At 35.8% G+C, this 14,731-nt stretch overlaps 1 protein-coding gene across 5 annotated transcripts in view; it reads left to right on the forward strand.

Annotated features, from left to right (window-relative positions):
* LOC121880416 (ral GTPase-activating protein subunit alpha-2-like) overlaps positions 1-14,731 on the forward strand; it is a 66,770-nt gene that overhangs the window by 19,442 nt on the left and 32,597 nt on the right. For 4 of the 5 annotated variants that reach the window (XM_042387610.1, XM_042387609.1, XM_042387612.1 and 1 more), the window contains exons 12-23: positions 203-325; positions 2,079-2,207; positions 4,180-4,321; positions 5,640-5,909; positions 8,109-8,186; positions 10,234-10,350; positions 10,602-10,801; positions 10,949-11,047; positions 11,844-11,999; positions 13,778-13,909; positions 14,160-14,288; positions 14,532-14,699. In XM_042387610.1, coding sequence (XP_042243544.1) covers positions 203-325; positions 2,079-2,207; positions 4,180-4,321; positions 5,640-5,909; positions 8,109-8,186; positions 10,234-10,350; positions 10,602-10,801; positions 10,949-11,047; positions 11,844-11,999; positions 13,778-13,909; positions 14,160-14,288; positions 14,532-14,699 — 1,743 coding nt within the window. The remainder of the gene's footprint in view (positions 1-202; positions 326-2,078; positions 2,208-4,179; positions 4,322-5,639; positions 5,910-8,108; positions 8,187-10,233; positions 10,351-10,601; positions 10,802-10,948; positions 11,048-11,843; positions 12,000-13,777; positions 13,910-14,159; positions 14,289-14,531; positions 14,700-14,731) is intronic. The other variant, XM_042387613.1, reaches the window with a different exon arrangement.

Here is a 14,731-nt window from a genome sequence, read left to right on the forward strand (position 1 = left end):
GCTTAGGCAAAAATGTGGCAAGTATTGAGGACTGTACATAACCTCTTTTTGTGGTTGTTCTAACCTTTGATTCATTTCCTGCAGAAATGTTAGAGGACTAAAGATATCAGATGGGCATTACCTCATATTTTGTGAAAGACAACTTGTCTTTATTGAATACCCTAAACCTATGAAATTTATAGCTTGATTTTATTTCTTCTAGACTCTAATTGTATCGTGGATTAAAGCCAACTTGAGTGTTGCTATATCTGGTGAACTCTGGGACCAACTTCTGCTGACCCTATCTTCCCTCACCCACTGGGATGAGCTCATCAAAGAGTGGGCGGTAAGAACTATCCTAATGGCTTTTAAGACTAATTCTCTAAAAAAAAATTGTCTTGGTTCACATTTTTCTATACTTCAAAGCAGAGCTGTTATTTACAGAAATGGTTTGTACATTTTCCATCTATTCATGTACATTAAAGCAATCTTAAAGTTTTATATAATGTATATAGGCTGTGTTTGGCATTTGTAATAAAACAGAGATTATTTACTTTGAATATTTCAAGTAAAAAATTATGGTACAGTAGTTGATAAAAAAGTCTGTTAAAATTGCTTCTATGTAACATACAATATACTGTATATGAATTCCATAATATTTTACACTGCATGGCACTACATTTACATTAGTAATACCACTCATGTATTATCTCACAAATGTGATAAAAAGTAATATCTTCTGTTTTGTTCAAAAAGTAGATGGCAGCTTCATGAATATGATATTGGATACTTAATACTGTGCTGGCAACATCTCAGCATTTCTCCTATATTTGTTGGCACAGTATCTAGTTATGATATTCTTTGGTGGACCTTGTACAGGTATATGCAGTTTTTATCAAAATGTGTTTAAAACTGTTGTTCATCCACCAATATCACTAGAGACAACCAAGGAGTATCACACAGTCTTGTGGTCACTCTGGCCGAGAACCTCGAACAATAACTTTTTTAGTGCTTGCAAACCCTTTCTCACTACTGTATATTATAGTGACTGGCATCAAAGGTGACATTGACTCTCCTTCATTCTCTCTAGCCACCTTTTAATATGTGCAGTACTTTGTAAGTGACCCATAACTGTTGAGAGAGAGAACAGACATCACAGTTTGCTTGTCAATGTGTAATAATTGTACAGTTTTTAACATTTAATGGGTGAGGTTGCTCAAAATTTACAGTTGACACATAATGACAAATTGATTGTGCAAAAGAAAAATACTGAGAAGGCAATAGGTTCAAATGATAGTGTGAACTGATAATCTTGAATGGATGAACAAAGTATACAGGTAGATCAAAAATGTAGTTTCAGATATTTCAGACAGATGATTTATGAAGACATGAAAGAGACATGACTGTAGTACTTAGGAATGCAAAGTTTGCATTGTTTAGGTTGCTTGCACATTTTACTTATCTATCACTTATCATAGGAATCAACTTTGGTATGGTTTAATGTACACTGTAGGAGAGTGAGGTACACTGTAGGGTGGTGAGGTACAACAGGAAGGTATACTGTCAAGGTGTTAGACTGTTTAGTGGAGGTTTTTATGGCACAGTAATGATAGTTAGCAAAGTATAGATACAGAGGTAGTTAAAGGAAGATCTTGAGAAATGGATTTTTAGAAGGTTGACCGAGCTTTTTTGATAAGGTAGAGAAAAAATCATGTGAAACAGTGGTTCATGGAAAACTGACACAAAAAGAAAGATATTTTATTTTTATTATTAGTTTTGTTTTATTTGCAGAATTGCAAACTTAGTGCCTATGTGTAGTAATTGATTGTGTTGGGGAAACACAAAATTTGGACACTGTTGTGGAAATGAAGTAGCATAGTATAAATGACTTGGCGAAGGGAAAATATATATGTGTGTGTGTATTCACTCGTGATTCTGGGCACTGCATTAAGTGAGAAAAGTTTTGAGGTTAAAAAAAATTATAAAAGGACAACTAAAACAATTGGATATAGTATTTCCCACTTTTCATTGACTCATATAACTTTAAAAATGGCAATAATGTTTCAAAGGTCTCTCCATTAATTGGATGCTTTTCATAGAAAACCCTGGACACCCTCACCCGTGTGCTTGCTCGACATGTATATGGGCTGGAGCTCAATAATCTCCCCTTGGAGCGTGTGACTGAGCGCCGTTTAATCAAGAGAGGAACTAAATTAATGGGACTGGATGTAAGTACTTTATGGTAGTTGTATATGATAAACAGTAGTAAATTTTGTCTAGTGGTGTATAAGGTGTTAATTTCAAGAGAGAAGTTGAGACATACAATTTGAAGTTTTAATTAAAGTAGGACAGAAACAATTTAAACTTCTTAGTCATTACCCTGAAGGGTTTGATAGTGTTTTCGCAGTGTTATCCCCGTTAGCCGGAACAATTGGTGCAGAGCTCTTCCGGAATGAGAGATTTCTGGGTAACGAGACGACTCTCTCAAAGCTGGAAAAAAATCCCTCATCCCAGGAATTTCCGGAATTATCTTGGTAACGGAAAAATGTTCTCGGAAGTCTTAGAAATTTCCCATTACATTATCTCTCGAACCCAGAAAAATATTCCTCATCCCCGGAATTTTCCAGGTAACCGGATTGTGTTCTTGGAAGTTCCAGAAATTGCCAGTTACATCATATCTCGAACCGGGAAAAATATCCCTCATTCCTGGAATTTTCCGGGTACAGTAGGGTTGGGATATATAGCGACTTTATGTAATTATTTTTTTATATGACGGCTACCAAAATTATCGACATTTTCCTATTTTACAATATAGCGATAATTGTTTTTATTTCGCTAGGGAAATCGGGCAGGAAATATTTATAATTTATCAGTACTGTACTACCAAAATTATCTAAATTTTCCAATATATAGTGATAAATTTATTTACAGTACTCACAACTTACGTGGGGTTATGTTCTTGGGACCTCACATAAAGCCAAAAACCGTACAAAGTCAGAAACACTCCTAAAAATTCCCGAAATAGCCCCCCAAATATGAGTTGAATTGTTTTTTCTCTTGTGCAAAATATGTGATGTCTATATTCAAATTATTTGCTGTCTTGCAAGGATTCCGGCAATGCAAATTATAATCTGCTAACTTTAGTCTATGTCATTTTATATGATCAAAACTTAAGCCTAAAAACCACAGTCACTCTTACTGGAAGTCGGAAGGGAGTTGATTTATTATGACAGCTGGGCCTGAGCACAGACAAGGTTACCTAGTGGAGTTTATTTAAGTCATATACAGTAGAGGGAGTTTACATTTTTCTCTTATAAAATGTCAATGAATTGACTTAAGAGAATATAATTAACATTGCTGGAATTCTTGTAAAATAGTGACTAATTTGAATATAAACATGTTATAGTTTGCAATAGACATAACAATTTTAGTATTAATTAGTACATTTTAGTACATAGGACTTAAATTTTTTCTCTTCCGCAAAATATATGATTATCTACATAATTATTCGTTATCTTGCAAGGATTCCAGCAATGCAATTTATATTCTGCCAACTTTAGACTGTGCCATTTTACGTCAAATTTAGTCACTTTTATAGACCTCCAGAACCTAACCCAATTTCCCCCATTGATTACATGTAATTGTATATCGTGATTTAGTATATAGCGAACATCCTTGGACCCTATTTCACTACATATCCCGACTCTACTGTAATGGAAAAATTTTATCGGAATTTCCTGAAAATGCGCCTGATTTTCATCTCTCAAACCCGGAAAAAACTCCCCCATCCCCGGAATTTTCTGGAAAATTTGCCCCTCGGAATATCGTTCCCAATCTCACTTCCGGCTATCGGAGAGTTCTGGGTTTGAAGGATTCCAGCTAACGGAGATATTACTGTAGTGTGGGATGGTAAATATAAGGGTCTTAGAAAAACTGTCTTGAATATTGTGTGGAATCATTTAAGAAGAAGGTAAAGTAAATGAGCAGTTCTAAAATTATTAGTACAGTACTGTACTGTAGAACTTTGCTATACAGGTAATTGCTTTTATATTATGTTAGTTGAGTAAATTAACTTGATTACTGTATCTAGAGCTTTCAGGGTTTAATGTAAATCTATACAGTACAAGGATTTTTTAAATTTAAGAACTATTTGATTGTCATGATTGCAAATTGTACTATCGTACTGTATTTGTGCCATAGTCTGTGAGGAGCAGTTTTGCGCGGAGCTGGAGTAGTGTGCGTATGGATCGTCAGGTCAATGCACCAGACAATCATAATGCTGGGCCTCCACCACTCTCACACCTACAGGAGGAAGCACAGGCAGACAGTGTGAGCTCTCAAGGTTAGTTTCAGGAGCTGACTCACCCATACTTCATGTGTATTTAGGTAACATTGTTTGGTGAGAAAGGAAAATATGTCATTTATAGTAGGTAAGGGCTTTGTAGTGATTGATAATTTTTAAAGTTCACAATTGCAAAAATTAGTTATGAATAAGGAAAAACTTGGATTTTTATTCAGAACTGTAACTGGTCAGAATGTCTGATGGAGCTGGCATATTGAATGATTTAGATTGTTCCTAGATTTAAAAGTTTATCTATCTAAAGGTCTTGGAAATATAAACTCAATCTAGTTAATTCATTAGCATATCAAGATTGATTTCATCACTCATTCTATTTAGTTTGTCCCACAAGGTATGCTATGGACCACCAGGTCTCCACCCCCTTAAAATCCTCTTTAGGCCATCAGCCTAAATACTTAGTCTAATCCCTTGAGAATACATGTGGAAGAATGGATGAATAAATTAAAGTTTTACCATCATAGTGTTCATTGAGAAAAGAAATGAGGTTATGTGCAGGATATATTGATTTAGTAGAGGTGTTCTGTGGTGAAGTTAGGGAACTTTGTGAAATACAGTGTATGAAGATTGTTTGGTGTCTGAGTGGAAGTGAAAGAAATACCGGTAATGGAAAATAACAAGAAAGAGAATAGAAGCTCAATAGCTGGAACAGAATTTGCTCAGAAAACTGCTGTTATCAGGTCTTTATAAATGTTCATGTGCTCTCTTTATTTTCATACTTCTCAACATGGGGGAGTATAGAATCACTGCTTTATCTGTTTGTCTATTCTTTCATATGGTTCTTCTACCATATTTAGTGTCTTGTCTATAACATGTAGACCACTGTACTGTACAGTAGTGTGTTGGTGTAGAGAAATATGAGATGTACATTAGTTACTTTCCTATATCACATGGAAGGGCACTTGGACAATGTGGTATAATTACAGGTACTCCTCGACTTACGACCACCCGGACATACGACCGCCGCAGTCTTATAAAATATTTTTCAAATTACGTATTTTCGAGTCCCGACGTTAGTGATTGCACTGTGTACTGACAAAATTTTCGTTTGTAATTCCCTTTAAAATGGATGGCAAGCTTAAAAGTGAGAGTTCTCGTGGTGCTGAGAAGAAAAAGAGACACCCATTTTAGATTTTCTATATTATTTTCACATTTTTGACTTGCGACCAATTCGACTTACGACCTGGTCGTCAGTCCCTAACCCCGTTGTAAGTCGAGGACTGACTGTATATTGTTGTTTATTTATAATTGGAAAATTTTTTGCCATTCTTTATAGTATTTACAAGATGTAATTATTCAACAGGGAGCAGTGAGCGCAGTCCATTTGCTCGTAAACGTCGTGGCAGCGTTGGTGGAGGGTCCCTCAAAGCTGGTGCTGGTGGCAGCAGTGGTAGCCCCAAGCTGTCCCCACACCACCCTTCCAGTGACCATTCACACCATCACCACCACCACCATGATCATCACCCTCACTCACATCACTCACCCCACCCAGGACTCGGCAGAAGACTTACACGCTCCTTGTCTGAGTCAAGTTTAATAGTAAGGAGGAGGCCAAGCCGAGGGCGCTCACACGGTAAGTGAGGGGTGCAGTGAACATTATCTTCTTTGATGCTTTTTGGTTTCCTACAGCAGGTAATTCAGGTACATGTGTACAGTACATGTGCTTTAGTAGTCAGCTTGAAACTTTCAGTTGTTTTATCAGGTGTAATACAATTTCTATAGATGATTAAATTCTTATTTTACAATGGACAATTACCTATCTTCTATTTTGGGTGTGCTTTGAGGGTTACTGTAATATCTTTAGGTGTACATTGTTTATGTTATGCAGCATTTTGTCTTTTACTTTTATCTCTTTTTTCATCTTATTGCTCATTTATTAAGTAAATTTTGTTTTGCCTGCTTCATGATATTCTCAAATCAGTTGTATTAGAAGTAGATTCGGTATTGCATGTAATATATGAACTTTTAAAAGGGCGGGGGCTAGTGGTAACTATTTTTTTTATAAATCAGCAGGTACTATATGCAAAACTAGTTCCATGGAATATTTAAGAGTGTTTTAAAAAGTCTCTGAGAATGAAAATTGTTCTGGGTGAATGCTAGAACTCGGCTGCCCACACTGTTTCATGCACAATGGTATCTCACACCAAACGACCCTTGATCACCAGCAGTATATTAGGTTAAAGATGCTTCTTGCTTTCTCCATGATAATAAACTGACTTAAAGGCAAGTGGCACTGAGTATGGTCTTCTACCCATTGGCTTACCCTGTTCAGCAAGCATAAACAAAAATGGCAGGTGTGTCCGCTTCATTCGAATTCACAAGTTTTTATGCGCTCTAAAATTAAAAGAAAAAAGCCAAGATCTTAAGAGCAAATCAACTTCCAATGGGGTATTAATGTACTGATTTTAAATGTACCAAGTAATAAATGATGAAAGTCTTGGAGGGAATAAAATAACTGGTTATTCATTGCATTTTGTATCATATGAGTCCCACAAGCAGATCTAAAATTTTATAACAGTGGTTGCAAGATGTTTATCATTGCATAGCAGATTTTGCCATCTTTTTTTTCCATTGTGTCGATGGTATATTAAGACTAATATTTAAAGAAGAGTTTTATTCCTGAAACACTAGTGGGATTGTTTCCTTTGGTCTTCACAGTCACTAAAACCACTTTTTAGCTAGATCTCCCACTGGGGTTGACTCATGTGGTATGTGTGTGGGGTAAGATTGTATTTTCTGGCTTATATTTTCTTTAATTTTATTTTGCTTCATGTAAAGCTGCTTAATACTACTTTTGGGGTTGGAATTGTAGATATTAGTGTCTTTAATATACCTAAACTGCAGTGGTTAAGGGTGAATCATTTATAGTAGCATCATCAGCACTATGACCACACAACCTGACTGACTGTGAGAACATTTTGACCAACAAGTGCTGACACAGCATTTGATCATTTCTCAGGTTACTCTTGTTTGTATATAATGTACTGTACTGTACTGTACTGTACTGTGATGATACACATTTTAAGGTGAGGAGTTAGAATGTTTGTGAGACATTTTAGTAGGATAAATGAAAGTTAATATCAGGGCTATTAAGGATTGCACCTGGAAATAATACATTTTCATTGGTTTAGGTTTTGATGATGAGTGATACCCATTGTATCCAAAATTGTTCATATCTGAAATTTTCCATAGATGGTGTTCTTAATTGCTTCTTTAATTATTGCTTCACATGTACCAAATCATCTTTCATTTCCTTTCTTCCCACCAAGAGGAATTTATGTAGAAAGTTTAAATTATTTTACCAGTGGTGGATTTGAGGTAGGCAGAAGGATTAGAGGGCACACATCCTCTAATTTCTTGTCATACTCTAATTGTCCTCGATGCACATTCTGTTTTTGGAGGGTTATTTTATAACTGACTTAAGGAACCTAGTTGGCCTCACAACTTTAGACAGATTCAATACTTCGGGTCTGTGACTTGTCATTTTGAAAAGTTGTGCCTCATGAACCAGAAATTTTTGTGTTATTTGTGCATATGATTATTATGTATATAATCTCTGTTTGTTTATTAGTACATAATTGTACAGTATACTTTTTTATGTATGTAGTTTCACAGAGGCACTTGTGAAAATAAAGTGATCACCACTGACTTGTGCCTGTTCATGCATGTTGTAAAAAAAAAATGATTGTAAATTATTTCTTTTACCATCCTGAGAAATGGGTACCAAAGACATTGTGTGTGTTAGTGAATGTTTGATTGTTGTTATACCCAGGGGAGTGTGACGGTCACATGAGCAGTCACCGGTACTTGCACGGCACCAGATCTAAATCCCTGGAGACCCTTTCCCACGGTAGGTTCACAATCACTGTCCTGTCCTATGATAGGTTCAGTCAATTTCCCACAGTTTCCCCACTTTAGATTTATTGCCACTTACCCATAGTAGGATCACAATCACTCTCTCACAATAGATTCATTGTCACTTAACCTTGGTAGGATCACAGTCACTTTTCCATTGTAGATTCACAGTCACTGTTATACTGTAGTATGATAACAATCGCCACTACACCTTCTATAGTTTGTACACTACTTAGACACACTGAACCACATTTACCCTGTTCATTTATTTAGTTGTTACAAGATGCTTGATTTACTTTGATGTCATATTGGTTGCTTACATATTAATGATCTTTAATTTTATTATCTTCACATCCTTAGGAGTGTATTAGAAGTAAACTCAGTCCTTGCTGTGTGAGGAGTGGCAAGGATGATTATCTGTTTTTGCCCTTGGATTGCTTATTCGTGATGGTAGTCTGGTTGTTCTTGGGTATTTTTTTTGCCATATAATAAAAAAAATATAAGTTTTGAATTAATAAAGCATATACTGGTAGCATTAAATCTGAGCAGAAAGTATAAGATAATTAAGATGGAAACACAAGATACTGTAGTGAGCTCTCTTGAGAAAATACTGCACAGTTACTTCTACATGAATGTACCACGGCCTGGGAATGTGTGAGGGCATAGGTACAAGATGTGGCAACGTAGTGCCAAAGTCATGGGCATGAAACTGTGGATTACCCTGTTTGCCGGTTCCCTGTAGTTCAGTCCTAATCACTCAGTCACAGCTACACAACATTTCTGCATAATATAAACAAATAAAGCATCCATGTGATCAATGTTTTTTAGCTTTGATGTGTGGCCACACAAACAGGGTAATTTCCCTGTTTCATGCTGATTCATTCAGCCCCGATAATGGCGTTGCGGTGCCACATCTCATACCCAAGCCTTCTCACACTCCCAGGTTGTGGTACGTTCATGTAGAGGCAACTGTACATCAAGTGGTCTACACAAACCAATACGTTGAAAGATGTCCCTAATGTAGAACCTGCCTTTGAGTCTTAACTCTATGAAATACTATCAAAGTAAATCATGCTTATAAGTATATCCATTAGATATTTATTTTATTAGAATTCTTATTTTCTGTTAAGTATTAAGTGTATGATATTTAAAATCCATATTATTCTACCCCTCTTTCCTTCCTTTCTTCCTTAAGTATTATTAGATGATCAGACATTAAAAGTGTTATGTCTTTTCTTACCTAACCTAACTTGGTGTAACCCAAACCCAACCAACTCAACCTAACTTAACCTGACCTGACCTGACCTGACCTAACCTTTTGAGGTTCTAATCATGAGTGGATCTTCATTCAGGATAAAACTCTCGGTGCTACGTCTTATTTGCCTTTGTGAGGAACTGTTTATTTTTCATTCTTAATTGAAGTTTCACTGAATGGCTTCAAATATTTCATTACATTTCTTCATAGACAGCATCAGAGCTCTGAGAATCCTCATGTTGATCAGAATATATTGCTACAATATGTAGAAATTAGAATCACTTGATATTAGATTTTGTTATATTGTACTGTACAGTATATCTGTTTGCCAGCAGAGTTATAATTAAGTGGAAGTTTGTGTCATGCAAATGTGAGTTTGAGCTATATGGGAATATTGACTATTGCTTTTCATGGTAAAACTTTGTTTAGTCTTTTGTATGCTTGGGATTCACTTGTCACCAGAGGAGTTACTTTGACTTCATTTTTATTGAAATTTTCAAACATGATTAATTATACTGTATTAGTCAGTTATAAGAATTTTTTTAAGGTTATGAAAGTCATGAAAAGGATTTAAACTTCTGGATTAGGGAATAAAATCACTGAAATACGTAATTTAAAAGAAAAAGATGAATAGCACCTGGATTAAAAATAAATAAATCCTGATGTTACTTTTCACTTTGTATAAAATGATACGGAATGTTTGTAGTTTACTAATAATTTTTGGTCGTATTTCCAGTCTGTACCTTTGAATTGCATTATCTTTTATTGATTATGTATATTAATTTAGGGTATGGAGAGGATGACTCGCGTACGCCCTCCCCTTCACCATCCTCAGGTGTAGAGTCGTCATCCATGAAGGATTCACCGATGCAGATTGAACTTGGGGGAGATACTACTAGCATAGGTTTGTTCCAGAAGAAGTTTATTGCTTTTTCCATCCAGTGATATAGTGTTACTTAAAAAGGGGAAATCAGAGTACTGTAAGTGATAAGTACTACAAGATTCAACAATCAGTAAGCACAAGTTTGTTATAAAATACACTTATAGAGTTCAAAGAACTCCTGTAACTAGTACAGTATTGTAAAGTTCTTTGATCATCACCACCTTTTGATTTCAATGATTTGTTATTGCAAGGGTTATTTAAAAAAATTTCAGATACCTTAGAAGGAGGGCTATCATCTGACCAACGTTCAGTGATGTCAGGTGGGACTGTTCGTGGCTGGCTACCAGACGTTGCCGTTGTCTTATGGCGGCGAGTCTTAGGCCTTCTTGGTGATCCTAATGATGTGGCTTCTCCCCTTATTCATGCACAGATATTCAAATATCTCTCAGAACTCACTGACACATTGGTAAAGGTAAGAAAATTTGATGATGTACTTAATTCAGGATGATTCATGTGATATAACTTAGTAATTTTTTAACTGTGTGTGCTCTAGAATTGTATTAAATATTCTTTTTTGCTGAATGCATACATTAAATATTTTCTTTCCCTTTCTTGACAGTTGCGTAGCAATCAAAGTATTACCGTTGACAACCAAAGCAGTCCTGAGCCTCCAGAACTTATACCTCCACTCACACTAGTCGCTCCATGGTGTTTCAGGGTAAGTTCACCATGAAAATTAGCATAATTACTTATTGACTAGGATTTCTTTTCTCACAGCATATTTTTGCACAAGGTAGGTGGGTAGTCTTCGATAACCTCATGGAGTTGTGATCCTACTTTGCCAGCTGTTCCCATCCTATGGGTTGGCATTAGGAAGGGCATCCAACAGTAAAACTTTGCCTCAACATGTCTGATGGCAATCAGGTCACCAGAGCTGTGCTCATCCTGCCCATCCCCTGGTCTCTGCTGCATTTCTGGACTGGCACCCTGGGTTTGCAGAGGTGAGCAGGTAGGGACATCCTTGTCTGGTTAACCCGTGCAAGTGTGGAGAGTATCCATAAAATGATGATGATAATGGTGGTAGTAATGAATTCCCTTCTTTTCCCATATTTGCCTGTCTGTGTTCATGCCATTGGTATTCAGTGTAAATGTAAATAATGTACTTCATAATTATTTTATATTTTATAACCGTGTTGGAAATTCATTTTTTCATGGCATTACGCAATCTGTTTGTCAGTGTATCTGGATGCCTATAAATTTGTCCATGTCTTGAACATAACTCTTGTATTGATAGAGATATTTTAATGAAATGCCTCAAGGATATAAATCATCACAAGATAACGCTGAATGCCAATGGAAGGTCAAAGATCAGATCGTAAAAATAGGTGTACCTGTACAGTATACTGCACCCCACTTTTATATTATGATAATACAGTACAGGTATGTTGAATAGTGATAATAGATATTTGTTTTACTCATTATTTGCAAGTTGGTAAACATTTTCTTCTCACCAGGCCCTGACTTTACCACCCCAATTTCATCGAGGCAAAACTCTGGCGTACCGATTATTATGTGTAATGATTGTGCGGCGGCACGACCTCCAGCTTCCCCGTGACATACTCACACACTTCTACAGAGTCTTACATCAGGGTCTTGTTGGTCAAGATCAGGTAAGGAAATTTCTCTTCCCAAGTTGTGTACGTGACAGGGTTAAACATGGATAAACCTGACAACTCAGTAAACATAGTGAATTGTTATGGTGCATTGTGAATCAGTTTTTGAGGCAGATTCATTTAGTATGCTGCATGTGCAATTTGAGGATGTGAACAAGTGCTTGTGGGTAGAGTATTTCCATTTTCTGTAGTGCCACTTGCACATTATATCCATCTTTTCTTTAATGTTTCTGTACCTATTGATCCTCCTCTATGTGAATGAGGAAGAGGAGTCAAGGTAAGACTATTTAATGAATTTTATGATTGAGAATGTTTTTAGTTCTCAGTATTATTTATATTTAAGGAACAAAGACACTATATATTTAGAACATATAGAAGGGAATTGCACTGTAAAATCAGTATGGCCAAAGGATATTCCACCATGAATATTTGAATTCTCAGTACTAAACCTCTGTGCCTGTTTGGTTTATGTGGAGTTGCTTCACATGACGTGTATTATTATTTTTCTGCCTGAGGAGGGAGACTTAGGGTTTATCCAGTGTTCTTTCTCTCCTTGTCAATATTATACATTGGATCAAAACTTTTTCAACTGTGAGCCACTTATTGTTCAATTTGTTTAAACCAAGGACACGTAATATAAAAGTTAATAGAAATATATTGTACCTTACTAACCACCACGTACTTTAACTTTTAAGAATAGGAAATTTGTACATTTTATCTTCTTTCTTTTTTTTTTTTTTTTTTAGGAATCAGAAGTCACAAAAGTGCCTAATTTGTTTATTTATTTTTGTCTTTGTCCACTACAGTATTATCAAAATAAAGTGAGTTTTTATGGGATTTGGTGCAAAGATGTGTTAGTGCTGTCCTTAAATAATGATAAAAAGCTTTGAGGAGTATAAAAATTCGTGGGCATTTTATAAGAGCCAAAGTTGTCTCGCTGGTGCCCATAAATAGATTTGTCTATTTGACCATCTTATAAGGGTCAAAGGTCATCAATACATCAAGTGAGCCTTAATAGGATAGATATATTGTATTAGTTTGCTATTGTAGGCTTCTTTAAGTTTTTTATTATTATTATTATTATTATTTTTATTGCTATTATTATTATTAGCTTTGTCACCACAAGTATGATTGCACTTTTAATTTATTTGAATTTTTTAGTCAAATTTTCTAAAAGAAGAGTTTGCATACCTAAGTACCGTACAATAATTATTGTGTTGTATTCAGGATATCCTTCAACAGAAAAATATTGTTTAGTAAGTAAATTCGATTGGGTTATATTAGCTTTTATTCATTCATGGACCTTATTCCTTAGCTTAGTCAATCATCTTTACTTCTTTTTTCCTGTAATGTTGCCTCAAGATGTTCCCCTGTCATATACTCAGCTTGTACAGTTTGTTCTCCTGTCTGTCTGTGAGGCTGTGTTACCTTAATACTTGGGCCCTTGTGTTTTACCACTTTAAGATCTCTTGCTCATTTCCTCTGTTTCTTTATGCTGTACTGAAAATTCTTTTTCCTGATTTCTGCCAATTCTTGTAAATTGTATATATTTCATTACAATTAAAAAACTCCAATTTATTGTACAATACTGTAAAATACAGTATAAGGGTTTGAGACCAATACTATAAGGGTTGAACCATTTTTTCCTTCATTGTGTATATGATAAATTATACTTTCACATTTTTGTTTCATTATTCTTATAGTTATGTAGAATATGCTTAACTTCAGGCAGTTTTTTATGCAGACCAAACTCCAATAATTTCCTTTGATTACAGGAAGTTATTAATACCTTAGTGGCAGAGTGTGGTCCAAGCTTCTTCTCCCTTGGTCTGCCAGGTGCTACCATGCTCACCCTAGACTTTATCTTCGCCACCAACACAGTTATCACATCCCCTGAAACCAAAGTTGTAAGTTGTGACAAATTCTCTGTATTACATATAGGATATCAGCGAGTAATCTGTGAAATCCACACAAATAATACACCCCCAGGTTTAGGCAGCCTTTGCCAGAGGGTTTGACATAACGCTTTCTCTTTTGGAGAGAATATTGTATTGTGCATCTTTAATTTTGATGCTTAATATTCATGTGTGTAGGTACAAGTGAAGGTTAATAAAGGAAGTAATTGTAGTTTTAAATATGGTAATATTTTCCTAATAGCAAGCTCCAAAACTGGAGGCCTTGAGTTTGCTTGGGTCATTGCTGCCACTGTCCTCGCTCTACCCGTCCATGCCAGTCCTTCAGCCCTCAGCAGCTGACCTGGCTCTCATGAATTGTTCTGATGTTAAGGTTTGTATCCAACCTGACTGGCTGTGATTTATGTTTTAGTCTTATAATTTACAAGTATTTCATAATTATTTAAAAACAGCCTAATCATGAACTACACTAATGTGAAGGTATGTGCCCAACCTATTCTGTTAAGATTTAATTATCATACTCAGTTGTTATCATTGTATCATTATAATTATAAATGAAGTAATATCTTTGTAGATATACTGTATTTGTATTTAATTCTTCGCCTTTATTATGCAGGATCATTTGGTGAATGTACTGCTGAAGAGTGGTAAACGAGATGGATGGTGGCGCACGAGATCCCTAGCCCTAAGTACCCTGGCTATCTACCTCTACCATGAACTGGCCCACCAAACATTCCACACCAAAGTCAACGAGGCAATCAACGTTCTCCTAGCATCCCTCAAGGTAAGTCTGAATGCCACTGATACTTCTGGGAG

The sequence above is a fragment of the Homarus americanus genome, unplaced genomic scaffold (assembly GCF_018991925.1).
Source record: "Homarus americanus isolate GMGI-L3 unplaced genomic scaffold, GMGI_Hamer_2.0 scaffold50165, whole genome shotgun sequence".
Classification (NCBI taxonomy): domain Eukaryota; kingdom Metazoa; phylum Arthropoda; class Malacostraca; order Decapoda; family Nephropidae; genus Homarus; species Homarus americanus.